This window comes from Bombus pascuorum, chromosome 3 (assembly GCF_905332965.1).
Source record: "Bombus pascuorum chromosome 3, iyBomPasc1.1, whole genome shotgun sequence".
Classification (NCBI taxonomy): domain Eukaryota; kingdom Metazoa; phylum Arthropoda; class Insecta; order Hymenoptera; family Apidae; genus Bombus; species Bombus pascuorum.
In genome coordinates, this window is record NC_083490.1 from 19,026,328 (window position 1) to 19,042,113 (window position 15,786).

The 15,786-nt window shown below is 30.3% G+C and overlaps 4 protein-coding genes across 8 annotated transcripts in view; 3 read left to right on the top strand and 1 right to left on the bottom strand.

Moving 5' to 3' along the window:
• Positions 1-2,982, top strand: part of LOC132904812 (formin-like protein) — a 35,467-nt gene extending 32,485 nt beyond the window's left edge. For 4 of the 5 annotated variants that reach the window (XM_060955526.1, XM_060955527.1, XM_060955528.1 and 1 more), the window contains one exon: positions 34-2,982. In XM_060955526.1, the coding sequence (XP_060811509.1) occupies positions 34-246 (213 nt within the window). In that variant the 3' untranslated portion in view covers positions 247-2,982. The remainder of the gene's footprint in view (positions 1-33) is intronic. The other variant, XM_060955530.1, reaches the window with a different exon arrangement.
• Positions 2,974-9,054, bottom strand: LOC132904833 (guanine nucleotide-binding protein subunit alpha homolog). The gene is made up of 5 exons (XM_060955598.1): positions 8,261-9,054; positions 7,254-7,514; positions 7,122-7,172; positions 6,795-7,012; positions 2,974-6,725 (listed from the first exon to the last, which is right to left on the bottom strand). The coding sequence occupies exons 1-5, from the start codon at positions 8,480-8,482 to the stop codon at positions 6,368-6,370; spliced, it is 1,110 nt and encodes a 369-aa protein (XP_060811581.1). The 5' UTR covers positions 8,483-9,054; the 3' UTR covers positions 2,974-6,367.
• Positions 9,055-9,461: 407 nt separating this feature from the next.
• LOC132904827 (U4/U6 small nuclear ribonucleoprotein Prp31) lies at positions 9,462-12,719 on the top strand. Its single transcript, XM_060955586.1, has 9 exons — positions 9,462-9,580; positions 9,682-9,893; positions 10,028-10,225; positions 10,320-10,524; positions 10,604-10,773; positions 10,854-11,011; positions 11,089-11,379; positions 11,452-11,676; positions 11,882-12,719. Exons 2-9 carry the CDS (start codon positions 9,776-9,778, stop codon positions 11,984-11,986), a joined length of 1,470 nt encoding a protein of 489 aa, XP_060811569.1. The 5' UTR covers positions 9,462-9,580; positions 9,682-9,775; the 3' UTR covers positions 11,987-12,719.
• A 640-nt stretch (positions 12,720-13,359) lies between these two features.
• The window catches only part of LOC132904818 (cerebellar degeneration-related protein 2), a 56,852-nt gene continuing 54,425 nt past the window's right edge, over positions 13,360-15,786 (top strand). Inside the window, exon 1 of the mRNA XM_060955567.1 lies at positions 13,360-13,587. Within this exon, the coding sequence (XP_060811550.1) occupies positions 13,512-13,587 (76 nt within the window). The 5' untranslated portion in view covers positions 13,360-13,511. The remainder of the gene's footprint in view (positions 13,588-15,786) is intronic.

Sequence of the window (15,786 nt, forward strand, 5' to 3'; positions counted from 1 at the left end):
TATTACTAATAAACGATTGGTAATTTGATACAGGACGCTGTGATAAATGAACTGAAAAATAAGACAAGACTAGTTCAGGAGAAGAAATTGTTGCAGCAGGATGAAGTGTATAACGGTGCTCTGGAAGACATTCTTCTTGGGCTTAGATCAGAACCATACCGACGAGCGGATGCGGTTAGGCGTAGCCAACGTAGACGTATCGATAATCACAGGCTCTCTCGCACTGCCGAAGAACTAGAACTTTAAATCTGTTCCATTCAGTGTGTTTCTTATTTTAGGGAAAACAATTTGTTTTTGAAGAAATAATTTTCACCGTGTTAGTACATTCAACAACATTTTCACGTAAAGCTCTTTCAGAAAAGTGTTAATTTAATATTTATAACCTCCTACCAAAAATTAAAACATAATGTAATTTGAACGCTCGGCGAATGTACATTTACCAGAGCGTCAGAATTTTGTTCAACATATTTCGCTTTCATAAAACGAAATAATTTAAAAATTTCATGTGATAAACTGCTTGTAAACTACTAAGCATGAAAGAGTTGCACGCTACATTATGGAGCCAAAATTTATAAATGATAAATGTACAGTAATGTCTTGTTAAGACGTTTTTGGATCTGAGAAGACTGGAATTAATGAATACGGATTCATCTCTAATGATCTAACATATACCGAGAAAAGACGTGAGAAAGAGAGAAAACAACTCTTACGATAAACTATGAATCATCGCATTCTAAAAATGAAATTTCCAGAATTTTTGCTGTTTCTTCATAAAAAAGATTTTAAAGAATTTGAAGGGATCTTCCAGACTAAAATGAGTCTAAACATTGATGTAGTCGGGTTGTTTTGAGTTAAATAAAATAATCAAGCTAATAACACTCGAAGTAATCAGGAAAATCTTATCAGTACTTTGTAGTTTTTTACATTGAGAAAAAGGAAATGTTATAGAAACTTCGTATTTTGTCAATCGAGATGATGACTCATCGTTTAATAGCTTCGAATGGCAGTACCTTCGTGATCATTTCTCGTTTACAGCTCATTTACTGTATTTATCTAGCTCGAAAAATGATGGTTGTTTTCTTAGATATTGACAGGACATTGCTGTAGCACGATAGAGTTGTAGATATAATAATTTAAAGCAAATATTGGAATTTGATACTGAACTATTCGTACATAAGTCACTTATACGGTGCTATAAATTCATCGAGATCCAAAGGAAAATTGAATTTAAAATGTAAATCGTGACATATTCAACACACAGTAACAACATAATAATGTTCTTCTGTTTGTTCAATACGTATTCTTTCTATTGTACAAATTTAGCGGACGTAACCATGAAATACGTTTGCAAAATATCATAGTATGTAGAAAATTGAGCAAAGCACATTTAGGAAAATTGTACTATTATTTTTGCATTGTTTTTTTATGAGTACTATCTTTAAGTAATTGAACGTAAAAATTGTTTCCATTGAATTATTGTTGATTGTTATATGCGTTTGAAATATTTATAATTCCAATTTAATTCGTATCTGTTAATCGTTTATTTGAAAGAGTTTCTAAGAAAATGAGAGAATAAAAGACGATGCAGATTCGACGGTAGTAATAACGACGACGAATACATACGAGAAATTTAAGTATACTTTTGCATATTTGTAAGAATTTTTGGCAAGGTACAGTTCCCAATTAAATACCGTAACATTCCATGGATATAAAGATCCTACAAACCTTAATGAAATTTCCAAGCGACAGAAATAACTATTTTGAGATAATTACGAAAGTAATACATTTACAAGTATAACAAATTCCAAAAATGCAAGCACTGCAGCATATTTTTCTCAAAGTTTGAAGGTCAATTCTTCGATACATGAATAACAAACACGCACAATAATAGTCTATATTTAATGTGAAATTTTTGAAAGAACTTTTTATTTTATTACGCACAATATCTAAAAGTAACACAACTTGTTACATTCCGCCAGAATTTCAAAATGCGCTCAATATTATAAATAGATACATAGTATGGATCAGTACAATCGCTTCTATTATAACGCATAAGTAAATAAAATATAAAATAAAATAAAACAGAAATGTCAATGTAAAATATGTCACTTGGAGCAACGTGGGAAGAATCAAGTTTATAACAACAACAATTAAATCGAAAGATTATACGTGGATTGTAATAAAATTATGCGTTATAGTTGAATCGAATATAGTAGCGATTTTTCACATTGTCTATTGCCATGCGATACAAAACAAAATAGATATATAAAAGACTAAATATATAATTCACCCTTCAATCCAATTTTAAGATGTATTTGCTACAAAATTTTGGTAAAATTATATTATATGAACTTTCTATGCGCCTCTTGGATGATTACATATCTCATGTTTTTTGAAGAATATATAATTATATTTTCACTTTTGTACGTTTTTAATATTATATATTATCGATCGAAAAAAAATATGTAAATATTACTGTAATATACGACATATGCTAATAGTTATAAAAAAATGTAATTACTAATTGTAGATCAATTGCCAATGTGATGTTTAAATAAGTGTAACATCTCTGTGTTATAAATATCAATTACATAATATTATTTGCTGCGCTGAAATACAAAGAAAATTTGAAATACTTGCAACAACAAAAATTTATCTTATAAATTTTTAGAATAAATGTAAATATTGTGCATTTTATTAAATAAGTTATGCGAAATAGGCATGTGCTTTACTTTGTATAAAATTTATTACGAATAAATATACCAATGTATTGTATAAAACATATATATGTATATACATATATATACAAACATAGATATATTTTTTTCGTATTTGTGTGCCATTTTGTTTAATACTGCACAACATATTTTTATTTGTAACAAGCAGTATATTTTTCTTAAAACGCTGAAATAATTTAAACAAAAACGAAAAGAATATAATGAGTTGTGAAAAGTTCATTAAATAAAATAAACGTTCTCTGAAGTTTTATTTATTGTTTATGTGAATAGACTACATTATTACAATATTGTATGTAAAATATGTCTATATACAAATATACAATATACAAAAGGCACAATATATCTACATTCTTTAGATCATGTACAGAAAAATACAAATAAAATTTGAATATACAAGTGACTATCTGTAACAAATGAAACAGCTTTATTGCTGTATATTGTAAAGTGAAAGAAAACTTTTAATTTTTCAAAAATATTGCGCTTCGCATACAAATTACTTAAAGATTATCTGTAAATAGCTTGCAGCATGTGCTTATTAATTTGTCGAGAGAAAAAACTGTTCTATATATCTATTTTAGTTAGTATTATACAAACTTACAGAAAAATATTTCATTATTGTTGTAGCCTATTGCGAGTATATCTATATGGTTCCTTGATAAATCACAATTAACGAGTTACAAATGTCGTTTGTTGTAATTGATTACTTTTACATTAAAGAAAATTCTTCTTGCAATGACAAATATTTTTTATAGTTTTCGGTAGATTGTGCATAACATTAAAAACAATTTAAATAAGATGACAATTAATATGTAGAAATAATAATTGTCATTACAATAAATTCTGTTAGAAACGTACAGATATAATAAACTACATATAAAGCTACTTCACGGTTTTTGTTCGTTGTAATTATTATCTATTGTGTACGAATGCATTTTCATGATTTGAGAATGTAGGTATGCATGTAAAAGTACCTAGTGTAAATATAATTACAAATTATAATAGAGTCAATTAAAACGTGGGCGCGTGTATGTAAAATATTGTTGTATCGTTAAGAATATAGTAATCATAAGACATCTGACTTCCACTTTTTTGTGTAGACTGTAATGCATAAATTTGATCAAATTGAACAGATTAAAATAATCTCCGCATTTCGAGAAATATAAAAATCACTTTTTTTTCGCTTTCCGCGATACTTTATCACAAAGTTAATTATTTTTAATATTTTTCACTACTACTTGTAATAGTTTAAAGGAAAACTTGTATAATAACTAACGTAAAATACACGTAAATGCAAAGAAATTGATATAAAATTCGATTAACTAATGCTCTCTTTCATAATTTCGTAAGTATCTTTGTTATATAATCAAACAAGTAAATGTTACATATATATTACTGCAAAATGAATTGTGTGTATTATGAAAAGTTTAAGTATCATGACAATTTTCTGTAATGATTTTATGCATTGTACTTATATAAATTCACAGGTAAATTTTTAATCGATGAAGTACCAAGAGTATATTCTATAAAATATTTCTATAAAAAATTATAAATATTATTCCCAATGAGTATCAATGAATAAGTTCTGTATACAGAGAGACATATAAGCTGTATAAAATCGTATTTTGAATTTACCAAATTCAAATCAAAACAATGCTTCAATGGAAGCAGTATAATTATGTTTCTATATTATAAAGATGTAATATAATTTAAAAGTATTCTAAGGATATCAATTAAAACCTGATTAACTTTATAGGAATGTAAAGTCAGCTACGAAAATATACCAATCATTAGAATTTCACAATAAATTTGCATGATACAAATCATACAAAAATTCAATTTTCTAACATTTTGTATTGCCACACTATATCTAAAATTTTTATATACAAACATAACAAAATATTAATTTTTCAGTTCTGTTAGATCCAAACACAAGTGATTCAAAATGCAATTCTTCAAATATTCTAAGTTTTCCAGTTCTCTTTAATACAAAAGATAATGAAAACAAAGATTTTATGTAATAAGTGACCAAGACAGAAAGATATGAAATAACTGTATAGATGTGCATAAATGTAGTTTTAAAAATAGTTATAAAGTTAGATGTTATGTTAAACTAGTGAAAATAAATTATATAAACATTAGTTTTTAAACTCTTTGGTTTCATCATAATAATTATTACATAAAATCCTTGGTTCTAGTACTGCTTTCAATCGTTTCTTCAATTCAGAAAGTTGTTCCCTAGTATTAGAAAATTTTTCATCATTCAATTCTTATGACATGTATAAGAAGAAAATTTCAGTTCACCTTCATTCATCAAATTTTTTGCAATCAATTATTCTTTTGCAATTATTTCAATAATACAATGCCATATAATTTACAAAGTACGTGGGAACAAAAATTTGTATTACAAAAAAAATTACATAATGATAAGCCATATGTTCATAAATTAATAAGCATAATTCTGGAAAATTGCTATCAAAATGAAAAACCAATTTTATTTCAAGATTTCTACAAGAAAAATAATAATACTGATCGATATATTTTTTCTTAAAGGAATAATAATGTCAAATTAAGGATCAGCTATCAAAATCAAAAGTTAGCAAACAAAATGTTAATGTTACTTAATTATTCCATAAGAACTAAAACATTGATTATCGCGATTCTTTTGTTTAAATTTTTAAACCAAAAAGTAATGAACTATTAGAATTACATTAATTACTTAAATTACGGCTCAATTTCCACAATTTCTCAATGGAACAAAACTTTAATTCCTGAAAATACAAACTCAAAAATATAAAAGTACAAAAAATTATGTTGCTACCTCGAAATAGAAGAATTCTGTATATAATCTTTAAATCAAATCAGGAAAGAAGAATACATTAAAATATTAACAAATTTTGCACACGGCAATTTGAACACAAACTGGTTAGTTTCATTTGGTGTATATGGCATGAATCTAGTATTTGGTTTTCTTGTTACTTAATATTCAATGTTAACAAAGATATATTTTTAAAGATAGAGTAATTAATCTTAAGTATAAAATAAGTTACTTTTACGTTTGTGAATTCTGGTTACGTGACCAGTATTTCTAATATATATGCTTTAATATAAAAGAGAAGCACTGGATTAAATATCTGTACAAAATAGAAAGATCTTAACTAAACTATTAGCAAACTGATCCTTTTTTATACAAACATGTAAAACTGTTGTTATCGACAACGTATAGAATACAAGATGCTATGTACAATATATTGTATATAATAGTCTTCTTACAACCCTTTAATAATCAATATTCATCAAAAAGATGGAAATATATTATCAATGTATATATATATATATAGTATATAGAGCATTAAAAATTTTCAATACATGTTTTCATTAGGCAGTTTTTACTTCCTTTGTTGTATAAAACTATTATGAAAACGTTTACTTTTCCGTTATAAACGGAAATAATCACGAGATTTACATTAATACAATATATATAATATATATTGTCTTACCAGAATATTCTTTCCTAATCGACATCCTAATACTTCTTTGACTATAATTTCACTTCACTATTTATCAAACACTAAATGTTGAATGCATATGTTTGGATCAAAAGTCATTTCACTTTTTATTCACATTTATCATTATTGGAGCATTAACGACTCCAGATTTCTATGCAAAATCGTGTCCTTGACAGCATTAAATACAACTTTTATATTTTCTGTATCCACAGCAGTAGTAAAATGGTGAAAAAGAGGTTTTCTTGGATCCCTTTTAACAGATATAAACATTTCAAGTATAAAATTCTGCACATCCTTCATGGAATGTGAATCTCCTGTGAATTGTGGAAAGTACCAACGAACATTCGTATCGGGGGATCTTACTTTTTTGTCTAACAAATCGGTTTTATTTAAAAATAGAATGATAGACACTCCACCAAATATCATATTGTTGACTATTGTATCAAATATATTTTTCGATTCTTCCAACCGATTGGTTCTTCTGTAATATTAATAGATATTTTACATGATGATTCAATCCACTTAGTACATAAACTTCAAATGAACATACCTATCTTCTAACAACACCTGATCAAATTCGGACGATGAAACAAGAAAAAGTATCGAGGTAACACAATCAAAACACTGGTACCATTTTTGTCTTTGTGATCGTTGTCCTCCAACATCAACAAACAGAAATGGAATATTATTAATTTGTATGACAAATTCTGAAATTCCTTTAGTTGCTTTTCTGCAGTGTAAAATATCTTGATGTGTAGGTACGTAATCCTGTAAGTAAATAATACTTATAACAGGCTAAATTATGTACATATATAAAAGTAACAAAATACATTTTATAATTCATAAGAAATTAGATAATAAAATTAAATAATATTACCACTCTTGCAATCCTGTCAAGATTATCCAAGAAATATTGAACTGAATCACTCTGTGAAGAAAAAATATATTTTTAAAGCATCTAGTGTAACATAAAATATAATTAGTGAAGAAAAAAAATGAAATATCTTACTAATTGAAATTCTCTTCTTCTATCAAAGGCTTTTCTGATCGATGCATCTTTCCATAAACTTTGCAAAGCTGGTACATAATGAAGGAACAATCTAGCATCCAACACCATAGTATTTTCAAATTTCAATAACTGATAACCAATATCATAATTTTTAGAGTTTTCCCATGGAATATTTAACTTGTCACGAGCATCTACTAAAACCTTCATTCCTTTAATTATATTTTGGTAAATTACATGTTGATATTCTTTAATTAATTCAGGCTGAAACAAATGATTATTATAAATGTTAGAAATTTATATAAATGTATTTTTTTAGAAACTTGAAAAGTCATTTAAAGAAGCTTACATTTGAAAATCTATCTTTTATAAAAAGTTTAGATACTATCCATTTCATATTTTTGTAATATGTATGTCTAATGATTACAATTGCTATAAGTGGTAAAACAAACAAATTGATACAAAATGTTTAAACTTAACAGTCTATATTTAATGTATACACTTGTTGAACATTTCTTTCAAATTACATTCATTTCAAAATACATTCAACTTTATAAATAAGAAGTAATAATTTAGTTCTAAAAATTGATCTGAACAGCAATTGATAAGTAGATTTATATATTTCTAATTATTTTCAAACATAAATGAACAAACAGGACTACAAACAAATTAGAATTCTTTGTTAGTGACAATACAAGTGACTAAAAATCATATTTCGTATATTTTAAATGGAGTAATATAAATGTTATTTGTTTTTATTTCAAATTTATTTTCTCACATTTTTTAGCTAATATATTTTGGTTAACCACCTTTCTGTAGCGAGATATTTAAACGACAACTACAATAACATTGACAGAAGCTCAAATAAAATTACACATTTCTACGAACGAATTACACGTAATGCAAAGTTGAAACGTTCTAAAAAATAACGAGAATATACTATACGACATATTAGGAGGAAATTGAGCTAGGAACGAAATTGTCTTGGTGAGAAACGAAGGATGTCTCACCTCGAATTTAATTCCGTGAATAATTCGCATCTGTTTGAGGAATGTCGACTTTCCGCTCTCGCCTGCCCCGAGGAGCAGCAGCTTAACCTGTCGCCGAAGAGTTTGACGATCCTTCTCCAGCATTCGATCAATTTCTTGACTTTTGTAACGCTGCTCGATCTCCTCGGGGCTGAACTTGAACCGCAGGCAACAAGTACACGACCACGTTAAGGATCCCGCCATCTTGCTACCCTGCTACCCTCCTCTTCCTTCCGGCGTTTCTTCCGTGTCAGACTGTCCTTCCGAAGGAATATATCCTTGATCGTCCAAACACCGCACATACACAGAGAGAGAAAGAAAGAGAGAGAAAAAGAGAGAGAAACACGCAGATCCGTGGACGAGTGTTCTCGCGAACCGCGTATCGTAACGTAATGCGCGTATCGAACGAGCCACCCGTGAACAACCTGTTCGTAATTGCACGGGATCGGCACACCAAGCGATTCAGAACCGCATTTTTCACCTAGGCGTAGCCGGGGAATGCAACCACCAAATCAACGTCAACACACCAGAGAATCGTCGTTTCGATTCTAGCTTCGCACCAGGCCCCACACCTACCGTTAATCGCCAGACTCACGCCGCTGGCTGCCCACGATCGTCGTCTCTGGTTCCTCGCGGATTGGACATGATTAAATAATCGTTCTAATTACCGAGTAACAGAGCTAACTCGCGCATCGTTCTCATCGCGCTTTATCCAGCGAGTGCGAGGCCGACCCTCACCGTCTTTTATATAGAAAACTTTCGTTCTTGATTAATGATAGTATCGACAGGATTCACGGCACCTGTACTTCTCTCGACTCAAGTATCGAGACAAACGTGCAACGGATCACCTATGCCGAACTACATAATAATAATGCGGGGGAAGAAATATGCGAAACAGCGAACGGGAAAATCTACTCCCCACCACGACATATTTGTTGTGAGATACTGCCGCAACGCATACACGTACAGAGCGCGCACACGGTCTCTGAAACCGACCGAAAGCACACCTCTCGGTTCAACCGCGTGATCGGTTTTGCGCGCTGTCATTCGTCGGGAGGCCTTCCTTTTTTTATTTATCCTTGTCGATACTGCAACGCACTGCGACCGAGATTCCCCTTGAACATCGTGCGTCAACGATTACACAGTTTTGGTTATGTGGAGGGGAGAGAACAACTCATTTTTCCATAGCTTCTTATCGTCGATTGACAAATCTCTTTACCTTGCGTTACTGTACTTTACCTTCTTTTACTATATGCCGGTTTTCCAATCAAGCATAGAAGACGATGACAAGGCTCTAGATTGGTGAATATGATAGATATCAGTACTGACCAATCCCAGCAACTCATTTTTGAGAACGCCGTAGATTCTTTCGTACACATATGACTCAATTGTTGCTGTTATAGATGGCATGATAGTTCATAGCAGATAATTGTAGTTGTCAAACAAAATCGAGGAAGTACATATTGTGAACTTTAAATAAACAATTTATAAAGGAACATGTCGTTAGCCGATGAGTTATTAGCAGATCTTGAAGAGAATGATGATAACGATGATATCGCAGAAGAACCAGAGCCGGATTTTATTCCGGCTTCCGTTTCGAAAACCATCGAAGAAGGTCAGCTAGTCTTTGTTTTCATATAATACTATTTTATTTACTAATTAGTATTTACTAATAGAAATATAGTTCCACGAAGTACTGTACTTTTTGAATACTGAACATTAATATATTAATCTTTAATTCACTTGTAGAAATAAAAGTAGCTTCTGTAAGAGAATTGGCGAAGCTTCGTGATTCAGAGCAGTTACAAAAAGTAATGTTACAAATAGAAAAATACAGTAAAATTCCTAGGAAGTCGGCAGATATTATTGGGCCTGTTGAGTCTGATCCAGAATATCAACTTATCGTCGAAGCTAATAACATGGCTGTAGATATTGATGATGAAATAGGTATAACGAACGTTGTAATTTTTAATAATTGTAGAATGCTTTCATACTTATTATATATTATTCACACAATTATATTGTAATTTATATTTTTCAGCTACCATACATCGGTTTGCTAGAGATAAATATTCCAAAAGATTTCCAGAATTGGAATCTTTAGTTGTTGGTCCATTAGAATATGTGATGACAGTTAGAGAATTAGGAAATGATTTAGATAGAGCAAAAAACAATGAAACATTACAACAATTTCTTACTCAAGCAACAATTATGGTGGTTTCAGTAACTGCTTCAACAACTCAAGGGTAATTTATTTTGTGATAAATTTTTAAGGTATGAATAACCAGATAAAATCTTTTATATGTAAAATTATTTTATTTATAGACAATTATTAACAGAAGAAGAAAAGGAAGCTATTTGCGAGGCATGCGATATGGCAGTAGAATTGAATAACTGCAAGTTAAAAATATTTGAATATGTTGAAAGTAGAATGGCATTTATCGCACCAAATCTTTCTGTAATAGTGGGTGCATCTACAGCAGCAAAAATTATGGGTATTGTAAAAAGATATATACCTACTTCTTTCGATACAGAGAAATATTTAAACCTGCATTAACATATATTCTGTTGTTAGGTGTTGCTGGGGGACTGACAAAACTTTCCAAAATGCCAGCATGCAATGTTTTAGTTTTGGGATCTCAAAAAACCACATTATCTGGATTTTCTCAAGTAACAACTTTACCTCACACTGGATTTATATATTATTCTGATATTGTACAAGAAACACCACCGGTAAGTTAATATGCAATAACATACGTGTTAAATGTATGTTTCAAATATTTTTTATTGTTGCTAATTTATCTTTCTAGGATTTACGAAGAAAAGCAGCAAGGCTTGTGGCTGCAAAGAGTATGTTAGCTGCCCGAGTTGATGCGTGTCATGAAAGTACAGATGGTCATATTGGTCAAATGTTCCGTGAAGAAATTGAGAAAAAGCTCGATAAGCTTCAAGAACCACCTCCTGTTAAATTTGTAAAACCTTTACCAAAACCCATTGATCCAGGACGAAAGAAACGTGGTGGTAAACGTGTCAGAAAAATGAAGGAACGTTATGCTATCACTGAATTTAGGAAACATGCAAATAGAATGAATTTCGCAGATGTAAGCTTCTTTCTTTCTTTTTCAGTCGTTTTTTACAATATTCATACTAATGGAATTTTAATGGTTTTATAGATCGAGAATGATGCTTATCAAGAAGATCTTGGTTATTCGCGTGGAACAATTGGAAAAGCAGGGACCGGTCGTATTCGACTACCACAAATCGATGAAAAAACAAAAGTACGGATATCAAAAACGCTCCAGAAAAATTTACAAAAACAGCAACAATGGGGTGGTAGTACAACAGTTAAAAAACAAGTTTCCGGTACAGCATCTAGTGTTGCATTCACTCCACTACAGGTAAACAATTTATTGTATATATATTAATATATAATTTATTGTATATATATAATATAATACATTGTATATATATGATTAGGGAAATTTAATATATATATATTGTATAATGTATATGTACAATATATAATATATATTGTATAGTGTATTAAATTTCCTAGTTAACATAATTTTCATTATTAAATTGAATATATATTTGTGGTTACAGGGTTTGGAAATTGTAAATCCACAAGCCGCAGAAAAGAAAGTAAACGAAGCCAATGCTAAATATTTTTCGAATATAGCTGGATTTTTAAAAGTGAAGAAGACATAAGGAGACTGTATATCATATATATGGTGTAATATATTATCAATTCAGTAAATTTTAACATGTTGAATGGCACGCCAGTTTTACGAGATTTGATGATGAGATTTTTATTATGCGAAAATATAATGTAGAAAGATTACCTACGAAAGATATGTTACAATTTATAATCGTCATTAATGAATTTATCTCACTGACGTCACTGGTGACCCCCACGGTGCTGTAATGCAATTTCATCGAAAGATTACAAGATTTAGCATTTTTTACTTTACTGTCAAGGTCCTTAATTGCCATCAAACATCATTCAAGTCGAAACGTTTCTTAGAGTTATTGTTCATTAAGGTAAAACACGGAAAAAGCTGGTTTTTACCATGTTTGACAGCCACTGGTGAGGGGCACACATAATACATCTATATTTTATATATAAATAAAATTATTTTTATATTTTTTATCACACCATTGTAGTAACGATAGTAATCATACAAAATTACTATTGACTATAATAACTATTGACATTTGTTCAAATTGTGTATCTCTACTAATTTTGGTGCGCCGGTCACCGGTGACCTCCACAGCGCCACGGCCAAGTTGAGTCCCGATCACCGGTGATCCCCATGACATTTGACATGTTAACTACATTTGTTATATATATATACATAATTATGTTTTGTAAACACCAGATATGCTTTATTTATATATAACTGTATCTTGTCATTTAAATAATGACAAAGTAATAGTAACTACAACGTTGCATAAATATTTTTCGCACAGCATTCTTTCAATATGACGAGGAAAGTTTAAAAGAACATGTGATAAATTTTTGTTTCTTTGTATTTCTATACTTCTAGTATTAATAATAAATTTATTAGGAAGTATTAAATTAGAAACATTTTATTGCAAATTAATATTTAAAATTGTTGCTATTGTACACGTTAATCAGGAATCTAATATCCTTGGTAAAAAGAGCGGGATATGTTGCCCAACAAGAGCGTAACTGAGAAGAAATATATGTCGTCCTAAGTTTACGTGTATATGATATACGCAGACAACTTACAAATATGATAGATGACAGATGACCTGGTGGTGAACTGATCGTAAAAATAAACAGTGCGAAAGACTAGAGTGGAAAGGTATGCTAGCATAAACGGTTAGAGAAAGAAGGATGGATATACATATATGAGGTGCGTGGAAGAGCGAGAAGCGTAGTCGTGGCGGTAAAAGGTAGAGGAAGATAAGAAGAACACCGGGTGGAACGAACGGCAAACCAGAACTGGGTGTCGTAAGCTAATCGTTGAATGCTTTGAGTACTCGTGTGTGTTCTTACTTCGTTCCTCATCTCCTTTGAAGGATGCGTATATTATGCGAAGTTTCACGTTGGTTATGTGTTGCACTTGATATTACGCGGGAAATGTGATTGTGCATTTATTGTGACACGGAAATCATAAGAAAATTGTTGTGACAAGGTGGAAATTCTGGTTTTTTCGCTGTGGTCCCGTCAGAGAAACCGGTGGCGAAAGAATAAGTCCTGACGACCATGGCGAGTTTTAAAGACTTACAGAATGATTGGTATACGTTATGTCAGGATTGTACTGACTGTTGGACACGCTCTGGTGAGTCTTTACTTTCTTTTTGTATCCATCGTGATTGTTAATTTTCAAGAATTATGGATACAGAATATTAAAAAAATTAATATAAAATAAATCTAAAAATTTTTTCGATAAATTTTTATAAAATGTTTCATATTTACCTTTTTGTTATATCTTGTTTACAACTAATTCCGAAATATTAAAATTATTTTAGTATGAAAGCATATCGGTTGACGACAAATTTCGTTGAAACTGTTACAAAAAAAAAATTTGGCTGTTACAGTGTTATAGTATATATGGACGCAAAACACTTTTATGTTATTATTTCGATACATTCGATATACAAAATAAGTCATGTAAATTGCAACAGGTGAAGGTCCTCTAAATGAAATGTAATGAAAAATTGTTTGTTGAAACTTTCATGTTCAAATCAATTATTTTTCAATACTTCATTTCACTTGGGTAACGTTCTCTTGTAACAGATCACGTGACACGCCTTGTACATTATTATATTTATATATTTGTATATGTATCGTGCTACAGTGTCACCATCGGACGACGAGAGATAAGACATAAGAAAATATACGTACATAACGGATATTTATTGGATATTTTAATTCATATTATTAATCGTTTGATTACTTACTAAATTAAATTAAATATGTAATATGTATAAATGCATTCATATTTATAAAGAAAACATTCCCTTATTAATATAATACTAATTCTCGTATTGGAATACTTATACAATTTCTCTGTATAATTTACGTAATCCTGTGGGGGGTATTAATATAGATTAAGTCATAAAATACATATCTATTAGTATTCGCGGTTGGATCTTTTTATATCAATTATAATCTCCAATTAACTGGTTAAGTGGCGGTAACGTAGTTACACAATCTTGTATTACATTTCTCGATCATTATCAATGAAATTGTGATAACTTTTCATTTAAAAAATAGTACGTGAAGTCGAGTAAACTAAAACTCGTTATATGTAAGTAAAGTGAGATTTATTTGAGAGATTTTTGTTTTATATCGTATTATTCGCTTTTTTGAGCTTGTGTATTTATGAAACTGAAACGTACGTAATTTCGAATAGAAATAATTTTGTAGGAATATATAGATTAATTAGAAATTCATATTTATATCTGAATCGTTAATGTCGATAAATTTTTTACCCAATTAGTATGTGCGAAAGTATACAGAAATAATGGAATGGTATCTTAAGGATCGCTCGCGTGAAATTCTTCAATTATCGGTAGATATTTTTGCAGACGGATAATCTGATTTAAATACTTCATCTAATTAGTGGATACATAGTTACCACGGAGAAAGATCTTCAGATTTTTAATTAATAGGAAGTAAGGTTTATATCTTTTTATGTTGCGTTTTATAATGCAAGGATATGAGCATCAAAAGGAATTTAGCGGAGCAGGTAAATATAGAGAATATTTATTTTTTGAAGATGTGCGAAATTCTTCGTTGTTTATTGGAAATGATATTAACCTTTCAAATTGTAGCGTGATGTAACGGTATTTAATTTCGATGAAGTAATGAAACTTGAATTATGTTCAATATGCAGAGCACGTAGATATTTTGTATTTTAAGTTGTTGTCTAACGCGTAATTACGTAATCTGGTAAGATGTGTTTGTTATGCGAATACTTTCTCGCATCAACAATTCGCAATTCGATGTAACGTTATACGAGAAAGCGATGAGATACCACCTCTCGCAGAAAAGAGCGATCTCTTCCTCTCTACAAGTTTTCGATTAACAAAATCGTCCTGTCAAGACAATTTTCATGCGGGTGAAAGTCTACTTACAACTAAACGATACTTGTTTAACTCGTTTTGCTAACGACGCCTATGTGAAGGGATAACAATTTTATATTACTTCCCTTTTCTTCTAAATCAGAGTAAAACAATTTTATTTGTTTATATTTTGTTCGAATTTTCTTTAAAATACAAGGTAGTCGTTCAAATGGTCATTTACTATCTCTCTCCGCAGGAAAGTGTTCTATTAATTTCCATATTTAAGTAAAATCTAACTTTTAATCAGTTTAAAGATTGTTGAAAGATAAGCGGCCGAGTAGAGATCGTGCAGAGGTTGTAGATTCCAGAATAGTGAGAATCCAATTTCCGTGAAAAGTCAGGGTATGTACATATATACAGGGTGCGCCGTTAGAATCCGGACAAAAGAAGTTTTGTGCAGAAAGTTGTTT

Bases quoted from the DNA above. Each gene is read 5' to 3' on its own strand.
- LOC132904833 (XM_060955598.1), bottom strand. From the start codon at position 8,482: ATGGCGGGATCCTTAACGTGGTCGTGTACTTGTTGCCTGCGGTTCAAG. The intron at 7,013-7,121 runs GTAATATTATTT...ATTTACTTACAG, and splicing joins TTGACAGGATTGCAAGAGTG to GATTACGTACCTACACATCA. The intron at 6,726-6,794 runs GTATGTTCATTT...TTAATATTACAG, and splicing joins CAGGTGTTGTTAGAAGATAG to AAGAACCAATCGGTTGGAAG.
- LOC132904827 (XM_060955586.1), top strand. From the start codon at position 9,776: ATGTCGTTAGCCGATGAGTTATTAGCAGATCTTGAAGAGAATGATGAT. The intron at 10,525-10,603 runs GTAATTTATTTT...TTTTATTTATAG, and splicing joins ACTGCTTCAACAACTCAAGG to ACAATTATTAACAGAAGAAG. The intron at 11,380-11,451 runs GTAAGCTTCTTT...ATGGTTTTATAG, and splicing joins ATAGAATGAATTTCGCAGAT to ATCGAGAATGATGCTTATCA.